The sequence below is a fragment of the Symphalangus syndactylus genome, chromosome 5, assembly GCF_028878055.3.
Source record: "Symphalangus syndactylus isolate Jambi chromosome 5, NHGRI_mSymSyn1-v2.1_pri, whole genome shotgun sequence".
Lineage (NCBI taxonomy): Eukaryota > Metazoa > Chordata > Mammalia > Primates > Hylobatidae > Symphalangus > Symphalangus syndactylus.
Genome location: NC_072427.2, coordinates 150,268,879 through 150,294,254, shown reverse-complemented (window position 1 = coordinate 150,294,254; position 25,376 = coordinate 150,268,879). Strand labels below are relative to the sequence as shown.

General features: G+C 39.8%; 1 protein-coding gene across 2 annotated transcripts in view; it reads left to right on the top strand.

Moving 5' to 3' along the window:
* NDUFA9 (NADH:ubiquinone oxidoreductase subunit A9) overlaps positions 1–20,450 on the top strand; it is a 37,944-nt gene extending 17,494 nt beyond the window's left edge. The window contains exons 7-11 of one of the 2 annotated variants that reach the window (XM_055281044.2): positions 1,862–1,929; positions 3,142–3,218; positions 15,474–15,569; positions 18,480–18,546; positions 20,155–20,450. In XM_055281044.2, the coding sequence (XP_055137019.2) occupies positions 1,862–1,929; positions 3,142–3,218; positions 15,474–15,569; positions 18,480–18,546; positions 20,155–20,325 (479 nt within the window). In that variant the 3' untranslated portion in view covers positions 20,326–20,450. Of the gene's footprint in view, positions 1–1,861; positions 1,930–3,141; positions 3,219–15,473; positions 15,570–18,479; positions 18,547–20,113 lie in introns of both variants that reach the window. The other variant, XM_055281045.2, reaches the window with a different exon arrangement.
* The last annotated feature ends 4,926 nt before the right edge of the window (positions 20,451–25,376 follow it).

Here is a 25,376-nt window from a genome sequence, read left to right as displayed (position 1 = left end):
TTATTCTTTTGCATGTGGATATCCAGTATGTTGAAAAGATTATCTTTCCCCATTGAATGGTCTTGGTGCTTTTGTCGGAAATCATTTGACCATATATGCAAGAGTTATTTTTCTCTATTTCATTGCTCTGTATGTTTGTCTTTATGCCACTGTTTTGATCACTACACTGTTTTGATTACTGTGCCTTTGTAGTAAGTTTTCAAATCAGAAACTGTGAGACTTCCAAAAATTTGTTCTTTTTCAAGATCGTTTTGGCTATTTAAAGGAATCCCTTTAAACGCCATATGAATTTTAGGATGGAGTTTTCTATATTTCTGCAAAAATAAAAAGCCATTGGGATTTTGATAGGGATTGCATTAAATCTGAGATTGCTTTGGGTAGAACTGACATATGTCTTAGTCCATTTTGTGGTACAGCAAACGTTGAGTAATTTATAAAGAAGAGAAATTTATTTTTAACAGTTCTGGAGGCTGGAAATCTCACGATCCAGGTGCTGTCATCTGGTGAGGGCCTTCTTGCTGTGTGCTCATGTGGTGGAAGGTGGAAGGGTGAAAGGGACAAATGCTGTGTCCCCACATGGCAGAAGAGGAGAAGAGCAAGCTAGCTGAATGCTGCATGATGCCTTCTTTATGAGGGCCTTAATCCCAGCACCCTCATGGCCTAATTATCTCTTAGTTCTTATCACATTGGCAACATCTGAACTTTGGAGGGAATATATTAAAACCATAGCAACATCCTAACAATATTAAGTCTTTCATTCCATGAACTTGGGATGCCTTTCCATTTAATTGTGCCTTTAATTTCTTTCAGCAGTGTTTTGTGGTTTTCAGTGTATGTGTCTTTTGCCACTTTGATAAAGTTTATTTTTAAGTATTTTATTCTTTATTGTACTATTGTGAATAATTTCTACTCTTTTTTTTTTTTTTCCAGACAGAGTCTCGCTCTGTCACCCAGGCTGGAGTGCAGTGGCGCAATCTTGGCTTACTGTGACCTCTGCCTCCTGGGTTCAAGCGATTCTCCGGCCTCAGCCTCCCAAGTAGCTGGGACTACAGGTGTGTGTCACCACGCCCAGCTAATTTTTGTATTTTTAGTAGAGATGGGGTTTCACCACATTGGCCAGGCTGGTCTCAAACTCCTGACCTTGTGATCCACCCATCTTGGCCTCCCAAAGTGCTGGGATTACAGGCATGAGCCACTGTGCCCGGCCTAATTTCTACTCTTAAATGCTTTAAAAAAAAAAGACAAACAAACAAAAAAAACAAAAAAACTTTTTTAACGTAACATTTAAATTACTTGGGATTTGTTTTAGTTTATGGTGAGAACTAAAACATTATCTCACGTTTTTTTCAAATAGCAGAATAATTGTGCCAGCACCATATATCAATTAATATTTCCATCAGGCCCTTTTTCTGGGTTATCTGTGCTGTATCACTCATCTGTTGACACAGCAGCAGAACCCATCTAGATATTAACTAGATAGACAGTTCATCTGTTCTGTTGCCATATCAACAGATGAGTATCATAAGGAGGAAGAGTTCTGTGTTTCTCTTTAGAATGGATGCAGCTAGAGTCCAGTCTTGGGCATGGCGATGCATTTAGCATTGCAGAGTAGACCAGTTGTCAAGCCATTTGACCTCTTTTCTTTGTTCTTCATGGTTTTAAACGTTTGGCGTTTTTATTTTCCGAGGTTGTTATCTGAAAAACTAATGACTGCCTTTTGTAAGTGCATTCACTTCCTCAGAGTCAGCTACATTCATTATATTATTTCTATTATGCACAATAATTATGTTAATCTTAAGATTGTTGGGTCTTACAGCAACTTAAGCCTTCTCAGTACAGTTCTCATTCTTTCTTCCACTAGGTATGCATCGGTTTGGTCCTACACCCCTTGGTTCCTTGGGCTGGAAGACAGTTAAACAACCAGTATATGTAAGTAATTAGATGAAGGGGATCAGAGAGGAATTTTTGATGAATTCAGATTTGAGTGATCAAGTTTCTGGTTTTGTCCTAATTTAGTAACTCTGTCATTTTCTTTGTCAACTTCTATCAGCTAGCTGCCTCTCAGTTTACTTAAGAGGTACATGCCTTCTCTGTGTCTTCACTTGTTCATTTAAGAAAAAATTATTGAACTCATAATGCGCTAGACACATCATACATGTCACATGTCACTAGGGAAATAAAGATATTAACTAGATAGACACAAATTGCTGTTCTCAAATTGCTTTCAGTCTGAGGCAGATAAATAAAGCAGTTATTGTACAACGTGATAAGTGCTATGATAAGGAGAGGGTTTTATGTAATTACATCAGAAGGGCACCTAATCTAGACTTGGGCATTTCAAAAGGAAGGGCATTTAGGGTAAAACCTTAAAGATGACTAAAGGTAAGCCTGATGAAGGGACTTGGGGAAGAGTATTGCATGCAGAGGGAACAGTATATACAGGGGCCCAGAGGTGAAAGAGCATGTTGGATTCCATGTTAGATTGAACCAAGTTTTCTCAGTAGTGGCACTATTGACATTTTGAGCCAGATAATTCTTCGTTATGGGGGTTGTTAAAGGATGTTTGGCAGCATTCCTGGCCTCTAGCCACTAGATGCCAGTCACACCACCCTTCAGTTGTGACAACTGAAAATGACTCCAGACAGGTGTCAAATGTCCCCTGGGGGGCCAAAATCACTATATTATTACTGTTTTTGAAAATCAAAATGGTAGAATATTAGCAATTCCATATGGTTCAGCCTAATAGCTTGTGATGGTTAATAAGAGAGTTGGGAGTGGTAAGAGATGAGCTTGGCAAGTTGTGGGCAAAAGCAAATCAGAAAGGCCTCAAGCTATCTGAAGGTAAGTACATTCCTACTACAGAAAATACTTGGATGAGCCTTGGATTATGCGTACTTGGAAAATACTTGGATAACAGGGATTAGTTGAGCTCTTGATATGGCTCATTCTTTTAAGAAGCTTTCTGGGAATAGATAATGCCATTATTTTAACTACACATTTTCTTTGTTGAGATCAGCGTGGCCTTCTTCCTTTCTCTTTCCTTCCTTCCTTTTTCCCTTCTTTCCTTTCTTTCTATCTCCCCATCTCCCATTTTGTCTCTTTTTCAACAATTACTTAAACATATATTATAATTTCTTACAGGTCGTAGATGTATCCAAAGGAATTGTTAATGCAGTTAAGGATCCTGATGCCAACGGGAAATCCTTTGCTTTTGTTGGGTAAGTGCTTAGAGTTTGAATTTAAAATTGTGCTATTATAATGAAGGAATCAATATCTAAATTAGTTACTAACAGATTTATTTGTTGCACTTTTACAATATTAAATCTCCTCATTGCTTGCATTAAATCAGAATTTGAGGGAACCTGGAATCTACTTTAATGAATGATTCTTCTGTTACCAAAGTCTGAGAACCACTGCCCTAGACTATTACATATACTTAGTCCAGTGACCCTTACGGACGGTTTTGTACTACTCTAGTGATGTTTTTAATATATAAAAGGATATTGCTGTGAATTCTAAAACACAAACAAAACACTTTTAGGGAGTGAGTATGGTTATAAAACCACATTAATTTTGATGGAGTATCACAATGACCCCAGAGGCTGAAAAATGGGTGGTTTATAGCACAATTACTAGTGCTGTGCAAGATTGATTATTTCTTTTATGCTCTTTGCTAAAATTTGCTCTCAGAAAAAAAGGGGTACAGTTAAGCTATGTGACTTACCTGAAATTACTAAATCATGTCAGAGCTAAGCTTAGGAATTTTTTTGCTGAATTAACTAAAAGTCAAAAACTAAGACTTCATTTGCCAAGTTGAGAGGTATCGAATTCACCTGGTAAGTGGTTCAGAACCCTGTGATCTGGCTCAGTAATTAAGGGATAGCCTAATTCCTAAGAAATGTTTGCCTCTAGAGGAAAATGACACTCTTCTCTTTAAGCCAAGAGGCATAGAATATATTCGCAGAATTCTGAATCTATACCTTGTTATGTTCCACTATTATTATTTAATAAATAATTTTTTTCAGTGTGAAAAGTCTTGGTTTTCCATGTTAACTAGCAGCTGCAAAATATATTTCTCCTTTTCAGTTCCCAGTTTGGTACATTAGCATGCAATCAGTTATATAGTCTAGGTAAGAAATATAATTCAATATATTCAATACAGGTTTCATAAAATACTAAACACAAAAGACATTAGTTCCAGTGAAGAGGTACATGGACTAGGATTTCAGGGAATAAATGAGCAGAAATGGCTTTGTGAACTTTACTTGCTCTACCTCTGGATGAGTTGCACATTTTCCTTTTTACCTTTGCCCAGCCATTATCCTTTTGTCTGGGCTCCAGTAAGTCATTCTTGTTTGGCGTAATGCTGGGAAAAATAATACTAGACATTGCAGTGTAGATATTTTTCCTCTTGAAATTGTAGATACATATCTACACATTTCTTGTCTCTTCAGCCCCAGGAATAAACTTTGCTTCTTTCTCTGATATTTTGAGGCTAAGGCAGTGGCATAAGACTATAATTTTGCTCCTAGGTTTTTTGTAGTTATGAATTATATTATGTTGGTCCATTCTATTTGCCATTCATTCATAAAATACCTATTGATACACACTCACACAACATTACACACAACTGTGATGATGAATAAACACATTCAGCAAAATCACGATGTATAAGATCAGCATAGAAAAATCAATATACACTAGTAAATGAACAATGTGAAAATAAAATTAACAAAAGAATTTTATTCACAGCAGCATAAAAAATAATAGAATATTTAAGTATAAATTTAACAATTAAATTTATTATATTATACCTAATAAGTAATAAGACATACCATGTTCATGGATTGGATGAGTCAGTATGATTAAAATGATAATTTCCTTCAAATTGATTGACAAATTCAACTTAATTCTATCAAAATTCCAACAGACTTTTTTGCAGAAGTTGATTCTAAATTTATATGATAATACAAAGACCTTCCACAATAGACAAAACCATTAAGTTTCATAATTTCAAAAGTTAATAGCTATAATTATCAAGACAGTGTGGTACTGACATAAGAATTGACATATAGATGAATTAACCAGAATTGATAGTTGAGGAATAAATCTTTATGGACAACTGATTTTTGAAAAAGGTGCTATGGCATTTCAAAGGGGAAAGGATAGTCTTTTCAACAAATGGTTTTGGGATATCCACATTAAAAAAAAGATGAACTTCGACTCCTACCTCGCACTGTACATGAACAAATTAAAATAATTCAGAGACTTCAGTGTAAGAGTTATAAAACAAGGATTGCTGGCAAGATGGCTGAATAGGAACAGCTCCAGTCTGCAGCTCCCAGCGAGATTGACACAGAAGGCGAGTGATTTCTGCATTTCCAACTGAGGTACCTGGTTCATCCCACTGGGACTGGTTGGACAGTGGGTGCAGCCCAAGGAGGGTGAGCCAAAACGGGGTGGGGTATCGCCTCACCCGGGAAGCATAAGGGGTCGGAGAACTCCCTTTTCTAGCCAAGGGAAGCCATTAGGGACTGTACCATACACTCTGGCCCAGATACTGCACTTTTCCCATGGTCTTTGCAACCTGCAGACCAGGAGATTCACTAAGGTGCCCATGCCACCAGAGCCCTGGGTTTCCAGCACAAAACTGGGCAGCCGTTTGGGCAGACACTGGGCTAGCCACAGGAGTTTTTTTTCCATACCCCAGTGGCACCTGGAAGGCCAGCGAGACAGAACCTTTTACTCCCCTGGAAAGTGGGCTGAAGCCAGGGAGCCAAGTGATCTGGCTTGGCAGGTCCCACCCCTACGGAGCCCAGCAAGCTAAGATCCACTGGCTTGAAATTCTCGATGCTAGCACAGCAGTCTGAGCTCAACCTGGGACGTATGAGCTTGGGAGGGAGGGGCGTCCGCCATTGCTGAGGCTTGAGTAGGTGGTTTTACCCTCACAGTAAACAAAGCCACCAGGAAGTTCAAACTGGGCAGAGCCCACTGCAGCTCAGCAAAACCACTGTGGCCAGACTGCCTCTCCAGATTCCCTCCTCTTTGGGCCAGGCATCTCTGAAAAAAAGGCAGCAGCCCCAGTCAGGGACTTATAGATAAAACCCCCACCATCCTGGGGCAGAGCACCTGAGGGAAGGGGCAGTTGAGGATGCAGCTTCAGCAGACTTTTAACATCCCTGCCTGGCAGCTCTGAAGAAAGCAGCGGATCTCCCAGCACAGCATTTGAGCTCTGATAAGGGACAGACTGCCTCCTCAAGTATCCTGACTGGGAGATACATCCCTGTAGGGGGCCAACAGACACCTCATACAGGGGAGATCTGGTTGGCATCTGGCAGGTGCCCCTCTGGGACGAAGCTTCCAGAGGAAGGAACAGGCAACAACAATCTTTGCTGTTCTGCAGCCTCTGCCAGTGATACCCGGGCAAACAGGGTCTGGAGTGGACCTCCAGCAGACCTGCAGCAGAGGGGCCTGTTAGGAGGAAAACTAACAAACAGAAAAGAATAGTATGAACATCAACAAAAAGGACGTCCACTCAGAGACCCCAGCCGAAGGTCACTGACTTCGAAGACCAAAGGTAGATAAATCCATGAAGATGGAGGGAAACCAGTGCAGAAAGGCTGAAAATTCCAAAAACCAGAAAGCCTCTTCTCCTCCAAAGGATTACAACTCCTTGCCAGCAAGGAAACAAAACTGGATGGAGAATGAGTTTGATGATTTGACAGAAGTAGGCATGTTCTAACCCAATACAAGGAAGCTAAGAACCTTGAGAAAAGGTTAGATGAATTGCTAACTAGAATACCAGTTTAGAGAACAACATAAATGACCTGATGGAGCTGAAAAACACAGCACGAGAACTTTTTGAAGCATACACAAGTATCAATAGCCGAATCGATCAAGTGGAAGAAAGGATATCAGAGATCGAAGATCAACTCAATGAAATAAAGTGAAAAGACGAGATAAAAGAGTGAAAAGAAATGAACAAAACCTCCAAGAAATATGGGCCTATGTGAAAAGACCAAATCTACATTTGGTTGGTGTACCTGAAAGTGATGGGGAGAATGGAACCAGGAGCCAAGTTGGAAAACTCCAGGAGAACTTCCCAACTAGCAAGGCAGGCCAACATTCAAATTCAGGAAATACAGAGAACACCACAAAGATACTCCTCGAGAAGAGCAACCACAAGACACATAATGGTCAGATTCACCAAGGCTGAAATGAAGGAAAAAATATTAAGGGCAGCCAGAGAAAAAGGTCAGGTTACTCACAAAGGGAAGCCCATCAGACTAACAGTGAATCTCTCAGCAGAAATCCTACAAGCCAGAAGAGAATGGGGGCCAATATTCAACATTCTTAAAGAAAAGAATTTTCAACCCAGAATTTCACATCCAGCCAAACTAAGCTTCATAAGCGAAGGAGAAATAAAATCCTTTACAGACAAGCAAATGCTGAGAGATTTTGTCACCACCAGGCCTGCCTTACAAGAGCTCCTGAAGGAAGTACTAAACATAGAAAAGATTAACTGATACCAGCCACTGCAAAAAGATACCAAATTATTAAGACCATTGACGCTATGAAGAAACCGCATCAACTAACGGGCAAAATAACCAGCTAGCATCATAATGGCAGGATCAAATTCACACATAACAGTATTAACCTTAAATGGCTTCCTTGCATTGGCTAAATGCCCCAATTAAAAGACACAGACTGGCAAGTTGGAGAAAGGGTCAAGACTCATCAGTTTGCTGTATTCAGGAGACTGAATTTCACATGCAAAGACACACATAGGCTCAAAATAAAGGGATGGAGGAATATTTACCAAGCAAATGGAAAGCAAAAAAAAGCAGGAGTTGCAATCCTAGTCTGATAAAACAAAGATCAAAAGAGACAAGGGAATTACATAATGGTAAAGGGATCAATGCAACAAGAAGAGCTAACTATCCTGAATATATATGCACCCAATACAGGAGCACCCAGATTCAAAAAGCAAGTTCTTGGAGACCTACAAAGAGACTTAGACTCCCACACAGTAATAGTGGGAGACTTTAACACCCCACTGTCAATATTAGAAAGATCAACGAGACAGAATTAACAAGGATATCCAGGACTTGAACTCAGCTCTGGACCAAGCAGATCTAATAGACATCTACAGAACTCTCCACCCCAAATCAACAGAATATAATTTCTTCTCAGCACCACATTGCACTTATTCTAAAATTGACCACATAATTCAAAGTAAAACACTCCTCAGCAAATGCAAAAGAACAGAAATCATAGCAGTCTCTCAGACCACAGGGCAATCAAATAAGAACTCAGGATTAAGAAACTCACTCAAAACTGCACAACTACATGGAAACTGAACAACCTGCTCCTGAATGACTACTGGGTAAATAACGAAAAGGCAGAAATAAAGATGTTCTTTGAAACCGATGAGAACAAAGACACAACATTCCAGAATCTCTGGGACACATTTAAAACAGTGTGTAGAGGGAAATTTATAGCACTAAATGCCCACAAGAGAAAGTAGGAAAGATCTAAAATCAACACTCTAACATCACATTTGAAAAAACAAGATAAGCAGGAACAAACAAATTTAAAAGCTAGCAGAAGGCAAGAAATAGCTAAGATCAGAGCAGAACCGAAGGAGATAGAGACAGGAAAAACCCTTCAAAAAATCAATGAATCCATGAGCTGGTTTTTTCAACAACATGGATAGACTGCTAGCCAGACTAGTAAAGAAGAAAAGAGAGAAGAATCAGATAGATGCAATAAAAAATGATAAAGGGGATATCACCACCGATCCCACAGAAATACTAAGTACCATCAGAGAATACTATAAACACCTCTATGCCAGTAAACTAGAAAATCTACAAGAAATGGATAGGTTCCTGGACACATACCCCCTCCCAAGACTAAACCAGGAAAAATTGAATCCCTTAATGGACCTATAACAAGTTCTGAAATTGAGGCAGCAATTAATAGCTTATCAACCAAAAAAAAGTCCAGGACCAGATGGACTCACAGCTGAATTATCCCAGAGGTACAAAGAGGAGCTGGTACCATTCCTTCTGAAACTATTCCAATCAATAGAAAAAGAGGGAATCCTCCCTAATTCATTTTATGAGGCCAGCATCATCCTAATACCAAAACCTGGCAGAGACAACAAAAAAAGAAAATTTCAGGCCAATATCCCTGATGAACATTGAATCAAAAATCCTCAATAAAATCCAGCAGCACATAAAAAAGCTTATCCAGCACAATAAAATTGGCTTCATCCAGGGATAAAAGACTGGTTCAACATATGCAAATCAATAAATGTAATCCATCACATAAACAGAACCAATGACAAAAACTACATGAATATTTCAATAGATGCAGAAAAGGCCTTTGACAAAATTCAGCAGCCCTTCATGCTAAAAAACCCTCAATAAACTAGGTATTGATGGAATATATCTCAAAATAATAAGAGATATTATGACAAACCCACAGCCAATATCATACTGAATGGGCAAAAACTGGAAGCATTCCCTTTGAAAATCAGCACAAGACAAGGATGCCCTCTCTCATCACTCGCGTTCAATGTAGCATTGGAAGTTCTGGCTGGGACAGTTAGGCAAGAGAAAGAAATAAAGGGTATTCAGTTAGGAAAAGAGGAAGTCAAATAGTCTCTGTTTGCAGATGACATGATTGTATATTTAGAAAACTCCATCATCTCAGCCCAAAATCTCCTTAAGCTGGTAAGCAACTTCAGCAAAGTCTCAGGATACAAAATCAATGTGCAAAAATCACAGGCATTCCCATACACCAATAACAGACAAACCATGAGTGAACCAAATCATGAGTGAACTCCCATTCACAATTGCTACAAAGAGAATAAAATACCTAGGAATCCAACTTACAAGGGATGTGAAGGACCTGTTCAAGGAGAACTACCAACCACTGCTCAAGGAAATAAGAGAGGACACAAACAAATGGAAAAACATTCCATGATCATGGATAGGAAGAATCAATACAATGAAAATGGCCATACTGCCCGAAGTAATTTATAGATTCAGTGCTATCCCCATCAAACTTCCATTGACTTTCTTCACATAATTGGAAAAATACTACTTTAAATTTCATATGGAACCAAAAAAGAGCCCACATAGCCAAGACAATCCTAAGCAAAAAGAACAAAGCTGGAGGCATCATGCTACCTGACTTCAAACTATACTGCAAGGCTACAGTAACCAAAACAGCACGGTACTGGTACCAAAACAGGTATATAGACCAACAGGACAGAACAGAGGGCTCAGAACTAATGCCACACATCTACAACCATCTGATCTTTGACAAATCTGACAAAAACAAGCAATGAGGAAATGATTCTCCATTTAACAAATGGTGTTGGGAAAACTGGCTAGCCATATGCAGAAAGCTGAAACTGGATCCTTTCCTTACACCTGATACAAAAATTAACTCAAGATGGATTAAAGACTTAAACGTAAGACCTAAAACCATAAAAACCTTAGAAGAGAAGCTAGGCAATACCATTCAGGACATAGGCATGGGCAAGGACTTCATGACTAAAACACCAAAAGCAATGGCAACAAAAGCCAAAATAGACAAATGGGATCTAATTAAACTAAAGAGCTTCTGCACAGCAAAAGAAACTATCATCAGAGTGAACAGGCAACCTACAGAATGGGAGAAAATTTTTGCAATCTATCCTGAAAAAGGGCTAATATCCAGAATCTACAAAGAACTTAAATAGATTTACAAGGAAAAACTGCATCAAAAAGTGAGCGAAGGATATGAACACACACTTCTCAAAAGAAGACATTTATGCAGCTCAACAAACATATGAAAAAAGCTCATCGTCACTGGTCATTAGAGAAATGCAAATCAAAACCACAGTGAGATACCATCTCACGCCAGTTAGGATGGCGATCATCAAGTCAGGAAACAACAGATGCTGGAGAGTATGTGGAGAAATAGTGACGCTTTTACACTGTTGGTGGAAGTGTAAACCATTGTGGAAGACAGTGTGGCAATTCCTCAAGGATCTCGAAGTAGAAATGCCATTTGACCCAGTAATCCCATTAGTGAGTATATATACCCAAAGGATTATAAATCATTCTAGTATAAAGCCACATGCACACGTATGTTTATTGTGGCACTGTTCACAATAGCAAAGACTTGGAACCAACCCAAATGCCCATCAATGATAGACTGGATAAAGAAAATGTGGCACATATACACCGTGGAATACTATGCAGCCAGCATACAGAAAAGGATGAGTTCATGTCCTTTGCAGGGACATGGATGAAGCTGGAAACTATATCATTCTCAGCAAACTAACACGAGAACAGAAAACCAAACACCGTATGTTCTCACTCATAAGTGGGAGTTGAACAATAAGAACACATGGAAACAGGGAGGTGAACATCACACACCGGGGCCTGTCAGGGGTGGGAGGCTAGAGGAGGGATAGCATTAGGAGAAATACCTAATGTAGATGACAGGTTGATGGGTGCAGCAAACCACCATGGCACATGTATACCTATGTAACAAACCTGTACGTTCTGCACATGTACCCCAGAAGTTAAAGTATAATAAAAAAATTTTTTTCAATTGGTAAAAATGTAAAAAAATAAATAAAAGGGTTATAAAACTATAATAATTTTGGAAGGAAAATAGAAAATCTTCTAGACCTTGGATTCTAGAAGATTTTTAGCTGTGGCGTCAAAAGCCTATTACATAAAATAAAAAATAAATGGATACATTAGACTTCACCAAAATTAAAGCTCTTGTGTTTCAAAAGACACCATTAAGAAAATGAAAAAACAAGTCACAGATTGGGGGAAAATATTTGTTAATTACATATCTGATAAAGGACTACTATCCAGAATATACAAAGAAATCTTAGAACTCAATGAGAAGACAATCCATTTTTTAATATGAGCAAAAGACATGAATAGGCATATCAGCCCAGCAGATGTACTTAATCACTAAAAAACATATGAAAAGATGCTCCATATCATTAGTCATTACAGAAAATGCAAATCAAAACCATTACGAGATACCAGTTCACAGAAAATAACAAATGTTGATGAAGACATGGAGTAATGGGAACCTTCATACATTGCTGGTAGGAGTGTAAAATTGTATAGCCACTTTAGCAAACAGTTTGGCATCTTCTTAAAAAGTTAGCATAAATTTACCATATGGCCTATCGATTTTACTCCTAGGTATTTACCCAAAAGAAATGAAAATGTGTCTACACAAAGATTTGCACTTGAATTTTCATAGCAGCGTGAAATTGGAAACATCCCACTAAAAATTGGAAACATCCCACATATTCATTAACTGATGAAAGGAGAAATAAAATATAGTAGCATTCTCATATCATAGAAGTTCAATAAAAGGAATGAAATATTGACATGTTACATGTATGAACCTCAAAAACATGGTAAATGAAGGAAGCTAGATACAGAAGATCACATGTTGTATGATTCCATTTATATGAAGTATCTATAAAAGGCAAATGTAAGTAGATTAGTGATCGCCTGAGCCTGGGAGTAAAATCCAGGATTAAATGGCAGTGGAGGATCTTACTAGAATAAGGGAAAATATTATAAAACTGGATTATGGTAATGATTGTACAACTTGGTAAATGTATGAACAATCATTGAATTATATGCTTAAAATGGATGAATTTTAATGTATGTAAATTATACCACAATAGTGAATAGCATGGGTAAGATTTCTGCCTTTGTGGAGCTTACAGATTAGTGATGAGATGCATAAGTAATAATTAAGCAAAATAATTAAAATAAATGACCGAAAAGGAAAGTCCAGTGAATTGGAAAGAAAACCAGAAGGAGGGAGTTGGCAACTATATTGGGTGCTGCCAGGAGGTTGAGTGAGTGACAGCATAGAGATTCATGGCCACCTTAATGACATCATTTGAACATTGGGCAAAGGGCAGATTGGATTGCAGTGAGATTTGAATGGCAGGATAGGAAGTGGAGGCACCAGTTAGGTAACTATTTGGAGACGTTTCCCTGTAAAATGGAGCAAAGGAAAGGGGTTAAAGAGAAGGCTATGAAACATGAATGTCTTGTCAAGGGAGGTACCACTCTGGATTTGGAAGATTGAACATCTCGTTTATAAATTGGTAAGAATGGTCCAGGAGAGAGATACCACTTGATGACTCAGGAGATGGGGCCGACAGAAAAGGAGCAAAGTCCTTCAGGAATTGAGAGGCGTTGGATACGGAGTGCAAATGAGGGTTTGACCTTTGTAAAAGGCAAACATTTCTTCAGCTTTAACGAGGAAAAGAATTCAAGGATATATGCAGATGCAGGTAGGTTTGGCTGTGGGAATTTAAGGAGTATCTTTTCTTGTTGGAATGTGAGGTTAGCTAAAAGGCAGGATGGAGTGGGTCAGAAAAGTGTGTGGAAAATTTGAGGACAGAGAAGATAGACAGTATGCCCTGGGAGAACAGGAAAGAGCATTTCCTAGGAGAAGTGTGGGATTGCCAAGCAGAACTGTGTGTTCCATTTGAAATTACTGATAAAAAAATAAGTGAAGTCAATCAGCTCAACTGTATTTTGTCTACAGTTTTGTCCTTCTGGGGTTTCAGGCTCAGAGAAGGCACATATTTGGGTCAACCAGAGTAAAGAGTTTTGCTTAGCAAGTATAGTGGGTACGGGCCTGGGAGACAAGATTTTGCTGAGGATATTTGCAGAGGAATAACTGTGATGCTGAGCCTTGAAATCTAAGCTGGGAGGGTGCGGGCTTCAATGTACCTTCGGTTGTGAGCAAGGGCACTTAAACTAGTGTTCCAGTTGCACTTAATGGAACACAAAGTGCTTCAGAACAGCTGAAGAGGAAACCTATTATGTAGAATTAGTTTACCCATGATACCAGTTTTGTCATCATAAAAATTCAAATTGTTCTTGGCGTAGCATGTATTATATGTCCTGTAATGATCCTTACAAATCCTTCTGGAATTTGAAGAACCCTACTAAGGCCTTTGTCTGATATTTCTCCTGGCTGATAGTTTCATGGTTTTTAGTAAAGTATGTCAGGATAATGAGGTTCTCACTGAATTACCTTCACTCAGCTCTTGGTTGTCACAGATTTACTGTCATGAAACATGCAAATGAATTAGGAAATGGGTAAAGAAATATTAAAATGCATTATAAGCACTGATATTAATGCTAGGTTAAAATCGTACAGAACTATTCAAATTAATGGAATAGAGCAGAAAGTTCAGAAACAGTCCCATTATATGTAAGGATATAGTATGTGATAAGGGTGACATTTCAGTATAGGGAAAGAGGCAGTACAGTAAATGATTCTGTAAATATCATTGAAGCAATTGGCTTACATCTTGGGAAAAATATAATTACATGTTTACCTTATGTGATTTACAAAAATATGTCACAGAAGGAACTTACTTTATAGTTAAAAAAAAAAAAATCTTTTTTATAAGCTTTAGACAAAATACGTGGAAATTTATGTCACTGCAGAGGAATTTTCTAACTATGAATCCAAGCCATAAAGAAAATCAGTAGTTTTGGTTAAATTAAACAGTTAAAATTTTATGTGCACAAAACACTGTAAATAACACTAAAAGGTAAAATACAAACAATAAAAGGTATTTCCAACAATATCACTAAAATATAGAGAATTCTTACAAATTATTTTTATAGACAGGGACTCCAGGAGGAAAGAAAAGATAAATGTATAAATGACCAAAAATTCGTGAAGAAATAATCTCTCTTATTAAAGACATAATAATTAAAACATGAGATACCTTTTTTTTTTAACCTAGTAGATTGGCGAAAATTTTGTTTTTTTATGACAACTCATTTTGGGTGGAGGGGGCATTCTTATCAACATTTTATATAAATTGATAGAACCATTTTGAAAAGCAGTTTAGAAGTATTCAATAAAAGCCTTAACATTTCAAAGTCTGCATTGACCCAGTTCCACTTCTACAAATATATTCTAAATGCATAATCATGGATAAGTACAAATATTTATTACAAGAATATTCATTAAAACATTATTTTATAAAAGAGATTTGTAATAGCATAAATATCTCAAAACTGGCAATTGATAAAGTAATTGTGATTACATGCAGTGTAATATGTTCAGTCATGAAACATGCAATAAAATATTTAATGATGTGGAAAGATGATTATGATGTAATGTTAAATGAAAAAGACATTACAGAATAGAATGGATTGTGTATTTATGAAAACCAAAATAATGTGTATATGTAAGGGGATGAGAAGGATATAGATCAAATATATTAACTATCTCTCATAATGGAATTATGGGTGATTTTTCTTTGTGCTATTCTGTATCTACTACAGTGCATATATGTTTCCTTTTGTATAAGAAAAATATTATTTTGTTATAAAGGAAAATTTGTGAGAAGTGTGTAATTGAAAGAACTGTGTATTGTCTTTTTATAGTCCCAATCGGTACCTCCTCTTTCACCTGGTGAAGTACATCTTTGCTGTGGCTCACAGATTGTTCCTCCCATTCCCCTTGCCACTTTTTGCCTATCGGTAAGTAGAGTGCTCCTTTTGTGTGACTTCTGAAAAAGCTAGCTCCACACACTTGTTCCTAATGTTCTCCCTTAGGGTTATAGGGTGTGTGAAGAGCTGGTCTCCAGATCTCCTAGTATTATGACATTAGCATAGGGAAGAAGCAGAAATAGATCAGTGTCAGTAAAAAAAAAAATGTGTTGGGAGATTAAATCTGCAGTTCTTCACTTTCTCCAATTTAAAACCATTGAGTTTAATTTTGGAGAAATATCTTGCTGGGCACATACATAAGGGGCAGTCAGGTTCCCTGGTGTTTCATGTCGCTCATTATTAAATCAACCTGATCATGCTATTGGGGAAAGGAGTCAGGCTAATTCAGACTTGGATTTGTGGTTGCCTTCTCTTCTTTCCCTGCTTCTTAGTTCACTTCTTCTCTTTGTGGGTTAAATATCTTTGACTTGGCTGGGAGTGGTGGCTCATGCCTATAATTCTAGCACTTTGGGAGGCCAAGGTGGGCAGATTGCTTGAGCCCAGGAGTTCGAGACCAGCCTGGGCAATATAGCGAAGCCCCTTCTCTACAAAACATACCAAATTAGCTGGATGTGGTGGTATCTGCCTGTAGTCCCACCTACTGGGGTGGAGATGGGGTGATGCAAGAGAATTGCTCGAGCTCGGGAGTTCAAGGCTTCCAGTGAGCTGAGATTGTGCCACTGCACACCAGCCTAGGTGACTGCTACTGTGCACAGTGGTGCACACCTATAGTCCCAGCTACTTGGGAGGCTGAGGTGGGAGGATCACTTGAGCCCAGGAGTTTGAATCCAGCCTGGACAACATAGTGAGACCCAGTCTCTGGAACCAAAAAAAAAAAAGAAAGGAAAGAAAAACCCACTGCCCTGAGGTAACTGTTGATGGGAGCTCCTTTCTTGTCCTAGGTTTTATATTGTTGTCCTGATTTGACCCAAATAAAATAAAATCTTGAGCTTACCATGTCACACCCTAGTGGTCTGGTTAAGGAGACTGTCACATCCATTGTGCCACAAACTGATCTTCATTTGGGTTTTCATCCATTCATTCAACAAATGTTTATTGAATGCCTACTGTGTCTTAGATAATGTACGAGGTACTCAGAATGTTACAACAAACACTCAAAAATCTTATGGTCAGAATGTTACAATAAAAACTCAAAAATCTTATGGTCTAACAGGGGTACCAGAAAAATAGACCACTAGAATGCAGGGTGATAACAATATTTATTGAGTGTTATACCTTTCAGACTATTTACTTTGTCTCCTTTAATACTCAGTTGTCTATAAAGTAAGTAAGGAGAGTATATGGGGTGACTGGAAGAGGAGGCCACAGAGTAAGAGAAACTTACAAGAAGGCCAAAAAGTGATCAGACATCTACGTGGGAAATGAGAGTTTGGAATTCTAGTTACCAAAGGGAATGGAGTGTTTTAAGGAGGGAATCGATGTTTTAAGAAGGGGAACATTGCTGTTCATTCACATGTATCTCAAGCCCCTAGAACAATGCCTGGTACACATTAGGCACTCTGTTAATATTGGTAGAATGAAGTCTTACAGAAAAGTCAAATAAGATAAAGGACCAAAAAATGTCTACAAATGACCATTTATGACCGTGGCTTCAGTGCTGTGAGAGGGATATAAGCCAGACTGCAGTGAGGCACTTTCATGGTTGTATGTAAAATTGAGTTAGAGTTGGCTTATGTATGCCCATGACATGGCCCACTGAGGACACCAGAATAGAGACCTGAGGTGATCTGTTAGCACAGAATGAGGGCACAGAGAGTTAGAGGTTTGTAATGAGTGTTTTTATTAAGCTATGTTAGCCCGATAAATTATTTTTTTCTGCCATTGAGGAATCTGAGGCTTTATATGTTGCTGGAGAAATTCTAGCCAGCTTCCTTTTTCATTTATTTATACTATGCATTAGAATGTTGTTTTTCAAGCCTTTAAACAGCTATGGAACCCTGTGCTCACTGAAGTTTTACATCAAGTCCTGCTGGGTAAATCCAATACAAGAGCTGGTCTGGTTGCAGTGAAGGATGATACTCAAAGCATGTACTCCCAAACCCTTGGCCCCCCAGGACTCCGTGGGGCCCCAGCAAATTCCTAGTGTTCCTCAGATGCTAGTTGAAAACCCACTGCTACTGGGCACAGTGGTGTACACCTGTAGTCCCAGCTACTTGGGAGGCTGAGGTGGGAGGATCACTTGAGCCCGGGAGTGTGAGTCCACCCTGGACAACATAGTGAGACCCTGTCTCTGGAACAAAAACAAGGAAAGAAAAGAAAAAGTCACTGCCCTGAGGTAACCGATGATGGGAGCTCAAGTGGCATGTAAGGAGCCCTTCAATTTTCGTTAGCAGTGAAGAGATGGCAGTAATGAAGATAGGTGGCCTTTCTCGTTTTGGGTTTTATATTGTCGTCCTGATTGGAACCATAGATTTTAGTCTTCTCTTTGCTTTTGGATTTTTTTTTTCCTCAAGGACCCCAGCTTTTAGGGGTTATGTTGTATGTTTTACACACCATTCAGCTTGCCCTGCTTCTGTAAAGGCAGCATATTTGAATATCTGAGGCTTAGATTAGATTGAATTTCACAGACTTGATTGAATATTGGAGTTTTTCTGTTTGCTTTGTTATTTGTTGGTTTTATTTCATTTTAAGTTTAAGATCTGTTGTTTCTTTGGAGGAGAACAAGGTGTACCAGCAGTTACAGCAGCCAACTGGGTTGGCTTGAGAGGAGATGGACCAATAAGCAGAGGTAGCCTCACAGGTCGAGGTGGTTATTTTCTTAAAAAAAAATCAGTTCAGACTGCTCTACAGCAGTGTGTCTTCCCGTAGTTCTTACAGGCTAGCTTACATCTTGGGCAGAGAGATGCTTATCACATGTGCTATATATATTTCCTTTTCCAGATGGGTAGCAAGAGTCTTTGAAATAAGCCCATTTGAGCCCTGGATAACAAGGGATAAAGTGGAGCGGGTGAGTATATGTGTGGAAAGCGTCTGCCTGGGCAGATGATGATCAGTTAGACTTATTTTGGTTTGCTTGCTTGCCTGGTTCCCAGCTCTCATCTGTTTGCTGTTCTTGCTGTCTGCAGTCAGCCCCTCTACTAGCACTGAAACTCATCCACCTGCCCTCCTCCAGGGGGCGGCTCCTCCATACTTTCTGTCCGTCATTATCAGTGTTTCTTTCTCTGCTTGATCATTCCTGTCAACACACAAAATTGCCTGATAGCTCCCCTGCCAAAGCCTCTCTTCCTCCCATCACTCTTCTAGCTACTTTCCTGTTGTGTCCCTTCACATCCTAACTCCTCCTAACTTCCTCCTAACATCCTGAAGAAACTGTCAACAGTTTCTTCATTCTTTCTTTAACCTACTCCAGTCAGGCTTTTATTCCCATTTCTCCCCTAAAATTGCTCTTTTCAAGGTTATGCACAATCTCCTTACTGCCACATCCAATAGTCAGTTCTCAGACCTCATGTCATGCGCCTGTGCATTTGCTTCTAGGGAGGATGCAAAATAAAATAAAAATACTGTACCAATACCACATCTACCTTGGAAGACCTATGGACCATATATTGACAAGAAGCAGCCACATTGTCCCCTGAATGCTACCTAAAAGCTAAAGTGTAGAGAAGATGAGAAAGTAGTGCTTAGGAAACATGTGGAAGTGGGCAACTCACATACTTTCTTCAGACATTGTTTATGAAAGATCAGGCAGGAGAGATGGTTGTCAGACACTTCAGTTTATCTTATACCAAAGTGTCCTTACATTTATACTTGAGAAAGTGTTGATACAGTGGCCTGAGTGGGTTTTGGATTTGGTTTGCAGACTGGCTTACAGCCCTCTGGTAAAAGAATTGCAGACTTCCAGGTGGGGAGGATGAGGGATTGCTGCTGCTCTAGGTGCAAATGGATTGTATTTATGCGCTTTTAAATAATAATCTGGGATCTTTGCAAACTTTACAGTTCATTATCTTTCCCTATAAACAAGGTGGGTTTGGTTTTCTAGCTCCACAGTGAGCATCAGTCAACCAGGTTGAGTATAGCTGGAGCAAAAAAAGTTAGTTTTTTTTTTTTTTTTTTTTTTAATGGGCAAGGAACAAATGCTGTGTTATCTCCTAAATTCAAAGTTAAAACTGAGTCAGAACGCCCGTGCTCAGAAAACAGAGGCGTGAGAGGACTGAGGAATGGACCAGCTCTGCTTAAGCCCTGATTTTATTCCTAAATCCTCCTGTCAGCTTCCCCTGGCAAGTGTGATGACTTGTGCTTCCCTGCCCTAGATTTATTTCTGTTGAAATCTGTATATAGAATGGCTCATGTAGTGCCAACATCCTGTGCTCGCGGCTACCACCGGGGACCTCGATCTGATACTTGATGATCTCGCCCTTTTTTTGTCTTAAGCCCTCTTTCTGTGTTCTACTTTTATGGTGATTTGCATGAATTGAAAATTGCCACATGTTCTTTGAAAGCAATTAAGTCTCAATAATAGGACTCATGCCAGCTTGAATGTTTAAATGCTTGCTAGGATAGCACTTTGTTCTCAGCCAGTTTTCAGCATCGTCTGCGGTCCCTTGTTTATCCAAAGATGCACATCACAGACATGAAATTGCCTCACCTGCCCGGCTTAGAAGACCTTGGTATTCAGGCAACACCACTGGAACTCAAGGCCATTGAGGTGCTGCGGCGTCATCGCACTTACCGCTGGCTGTCTGCTGAGATTGAGGATGTGAAGCCGGCCAAGACCGTCGACATTTAGTGCCTCCTGAGCAGCTCTTGGTTTTGGCGTCTTTGGGGTCAGCCCATGTGGTTTGAGCACCCAGCCAGGCGGTCTCTTTAGAGGATCCTGTACACAGTTCCACTATTAAAACATTTGAGGTTGAATTCTGCAGTATTTTCTTCCTTGATTTACAAAGTGAGAAATGTAGTTATTTAGAACTTGAGCATAATTTTTGTTAAACATACATATTTAATAATGAAATATATACTATTTATTCTCTGAAATGCCAGAAAGTTTGAATTTTCCTATGACAAACCACTTCTAGCATACGTTCTAGAAGATAAGGACCCTTTTTAATGTCAAAGTATTGTAAAGACCCCAGGTGATACGTGACTGGGATGTCAGTAAAAACCCTGTTTGATTAGGGAATGCCCATCTCCTTACAGAGAGAAAGGTATATCAGTATTGAAGGTAAGTTCTCCACCTGCCATTTCTGCCTGCATCAGAATCTTTTTATCCCAAAACGGTCAACAGTGAGCTACTCCAAGTGTGGTCCATAGATCACCAGCATTGGGATCATCCCTATCCCAAACATAGATCAGGAGGCTGATTCTCACAGTTGATCTGAGCCTGCAAGACTGTAAACCCATCCCATTATCTTGTTTTCTTCCTCATTTACTTACATTTATCATTAAACCTTTGTGATTCAGCAAATCTATTTACCTTCTGATTCTACTTTAAATTCCTTCCATGTTTTTCCTTGGCCCTCTTGTGTGTTTCCCGCAGCTTTGCTAGGCCTTAAGATCATCTCACATTCTTCATCCTAACGATAAAAATAAGTTCTATGGGCTGGGCGTGGTGGCTCTTGCCTGTAATCCCAGCACTTTGGGAGGCTGAGGGGGGGTGGATCACAAGGTTAGGAGTTCAAGACCAGCCTGGCCAATATGGTGAAACCTCGTCTTTACTAAAAAATACAAAAAATTAGCTGGGCATGGTGGGGCCCACCTGTGGTCCCAGCCCAGGAGGGAGACTGAGGCAGGAGAATCACTGGAACCCAGGAGGCAGAGTTTGCATTGAGCTGAGATCGCACCACTGCACTCCAGCCTGGGAGACAGAGTGAGACTCTGTCTAAAATAATAATAATAATAATAATATAATAATAGTGTATGATGGAAGCATATATGGGACTATATGCAAAGATCTCTGAGAAGATAAAGAAAGGTCTCTGGAAGGATCAGGAAAAACTCCATAGAAAATGGATTTTTAAAGCTGCGTCTTGATGTTAACCTGCTGAAATGTGTGTGTTGGACCGGGGTGAGGAGGAAGCAGTTATTCATGCTGAGAACAGCATGAGCAATTGCAGTGGGGCATGAGTGAATGGGTGGTTATGAGTGAGAGGCAGTCAGTGAGATGGGAGGGGCACAAGCGAGTTTAACCTTTACCTTGGAGGCAATGCAGAGCAGGTGAGTTCTATACAGATTTGGCTTCGAATGTGAGTTCCACTACTTCTTAGTTGTGAGATTGGACAAGTCACTTGACCGCTTTTTGTTTTCTTGTTTATAAAATGGGGGTGATAGTAATGAGGAATTAAATGAGATCATGCATGTAAAATGCTGAGCCCTGAAAGTAACAAGAACTAAGTAAATGTGAGCCATTATCATTTAAGTAGGGAATATCATGCCCATTTGAGTCCATACATTTGTTTCCTGACTTAATACAATAGCTGCCATTCCTGAGAGGGAGAGACTCCTACTTCCTAAATGATGGAAACAGGGACTTATAGAAGGTAAATTGCCCCATTAGTAAGTAGCTGAGTTGGTTTTCCAACCTGGATCTATCTGGCTACAAAACTGATGCCTTGTTCCAGGAAAGATTTAAGGATGCTCAGGAGGAAAACATTCCCAGAGTTACACTCTAGAAGGTCATGGAGTGAATGGGAGGTGTAGTGGAATGGAGGGCATATTTGAAGAAACCCTTCCTGTGAAGGAAAATCCAAGAGAGAATGAAGTAAGGAGAGACTTCAACTTGAAAAGATTCTTGTGAGAGAAGGAAAGGGGCTATTTACAATAGAGAAGAGACTAGAACAGTCTGAATTCAACTCCATGGAAGCAGAGGGTGGTGGGGTTTTCGAGAGCTGGGTGAGAGTGTAAAAGTACTGAGAACAAGAAGCCATGTGGATCCCGTAAGGGCCAGGGTGAGGGAGGGTCATGGGTCATCTGTGTTTGCTGATTGGCTTTATCCAAAGGAAGAGTAAACATCTCATCCTTTTGACAGGAAGTAGTCCTGCAGCTTGGAGCAAGGTGCCCACCAAAGTTGGGCACATCCCACAGAAAGTGGGAGAAAGGGGTGCTATCTCCTTTTGTGATTACATTTCAGAGAATGGTTCCCCTGGGTCCTCGAGAAAGACATTCCTGGGTTGTAAAACTGGCAAGAGGCTGAGGGAAGATGTCTCAAAGGGGAACAGAAATAATCTATAATTTTAAGTTTTCTAATGCTCTAAGGGAAGTCAGGGGCTTAATGTTAGTGATGTGGTTTAGATGTCCCCACCCAAATCTCATGTTGAAATGTAATCTCCAGTGTTAGAGTTGGGCCTAGTGGGAGGCGATTGGATCATGGAGTAGATTTCTCATGAATGGTTTAGTACTATTCTCTTGGTACAATCCTCAAGATAGTGAGTTCTTGCAAGATCTGGTCATTTAAAAGTGTGAGGCAACTCTCCCCACCCCTTGCTCCTACTCTGCCATGTGAGGTGCTTGCTCCCCTTTCACCTACTGCCATGCCTGGAAGTTTCCTGAAGCCTCCCCAGAAGCAGATGCCTATGTTACGCTTCCTGTACAGCCTGCAGAACCATGAGCCAATTAAACTTCTTCTCGTTATAGATTACCTAGACTCAGATATTTCTTTATAGCAATACAAGAATGGTCTAATCAAGTTAGGAAGAAGCCTGTCTGAAGTGCAGTCAGGCTGAGGGGAGCATGAAGGCCATCTTGATGGGAGAGGTCTTTTAGTACCCTAATGTGAGCAGATGATGTTGTTGGCAGAGACGGAGGGTATAACTTGTGGTGCCTGGCCCTAGAGGGAATGGAAGGGCCAGAATCCAGAGCAGAGGTGGGATTGTGTGGGCTGACAAGTAATAGTATATGATAGCATAGTGTATGATAGCATAGTATACGATAGCATGTGTGTGAGTCCATTTGCATTGCCATAAAGGAATACCTGAAGCTGGGTAATTAATAAAGAAAAGGGGTTTATTTAGCTCACTATTCTGCAGGCTGTACAAGCACGGCACTAACGTCTGCTTGGCGTGAGCCACCACGCCCGGCCAGAACTTTATTTTTAGTCACTAGGCTTTCCTTTAAAATCTCTGTACTAGGCCAGGTGCAGTGGCTCGTGCCTGTAATCCCAGCACTTTGGGAGGCTGAGGTGGGAGGATCACTTGAACCCAGGAGTTTGAGACCAGCCTGGGCAACATAGTGAAACCCCATCTCTTTAAAAAAAAAAAAGCGCTTGAAGCAGGACTTTTTATCTGTCATAATCACTGCTATGTCCAGAGCACCTAAAACAGTGCCAGGCATCTGTTGAATAAATGAATGAATGAGGTGGGAAGTCTTTCTTTACACTTAGATGAAAACTCCATCGGACCCCAAATTGTTCTGGTCTTGTTCAGGTAATAATATTAATTCTATAATAAAATCTCAAGTTATAATAGGCTCAATTTGATAATTAGGATGCCCAATGTTGTGTAATAATTAAAGCCTTAAATTTCCTCTCTGCCCCACAGCTGGCGTCCAAGAAGACCATGTGGCTGGCTACTTTTCTGTATTTTCATTTATCTCCACCCCCAGTTTACCAGCAGTGGTTATCCTCTCTCCAAGACTGGGCCAGGGATGAGAAGGGCAGTCTTACCAGGCAAGGGTCTTTGCTGACAGATGTCTGGGCCTTCTTGACAGCAGGTGTTTAAAGCTGAATCTGGTTCTACTTTCAGGAAAGTGATGGTTTGAGATGGTAACTGAAGTTGTAGAAGTAGATGTTGAGGATAAAGTATCATATTAATAAAACATTGCCCATTAACACCTTAGCACAAATTGAAACTAGCTATACCTCACTGATAAGGACCTGAATGGCCAAACAATGATGAATGATTTATGGATGTAGGGGGGAATTGGGTGGAAGCAGTAGTAAGAAATTCAAATTAAGGAGTCATAAGGGAATTGAGGTTATCCAGTCTCACCTCGACATTTTATAATTGAATAAACTGAATAAAAAACGAGAAGTGACAGCTTTATAGCATCTGATTGGGGAAAAACACATCTTTTCTGGGGCTAGACAGTCCATAAATAGGACTTGGAAATGGAAATGTAGGGGGAGATCCCATTGTACTTCAGTGGAAAACTATGCATTGTCTGGAATCTAGACTCTGGATGAAGACACTTCCTTCCTGGCTATTTGATTTTGATTCTGTGGGAGCTGTCTTACAATTCTGTAGGTAACTGATAGCAGAGCAAAATAATTCTTGTCTATAGATGTGTACATTGTGTCTTAGTGTAGATTCAGCCCACCTCCTTCCCCAGTTTTGCTTCTATTAGCACATTTATTTCAGTAATTTTGATCTTTGGATTCTCCTTGGACATTCCTCACTAAAAAATTAAATAAAATTTTTGGCATGTTCTCTTCTTTTGCATCTGTTGGAGAGCTGCAATTTTTACCTTCGTTTCAAAATTATCCTTTAACCAAAGGGACGGTGGTGAACTAGGCAGCCGGAGCTGCCCACTCCAGGTGGTTGTTACCAGGGGAGGGCGCTGGCCAGTGTTGCCAGATCTCCAGTTTTTCAAGGGAAGCTGAAAAATCTCATTTTCGTCAATATGTGAAACTTCTTTATGTTTCAATATTGGCAACTAATTGAAAAAAAAAAAAAAAAGTATGCCTAAGAAAACTCACCTGTGGTGGGATCTGTTCCATTGGCCACCTTGTTGGGTCAGGGGAACAGGGCACATCTGGATCCAAGAAGTGCTGTACGCTGACCTGAAGTGGACCAAGTACTCCTCATGTATTTTCTCATTCTCACCACAGCCTTGTGAGGTAGATATTGT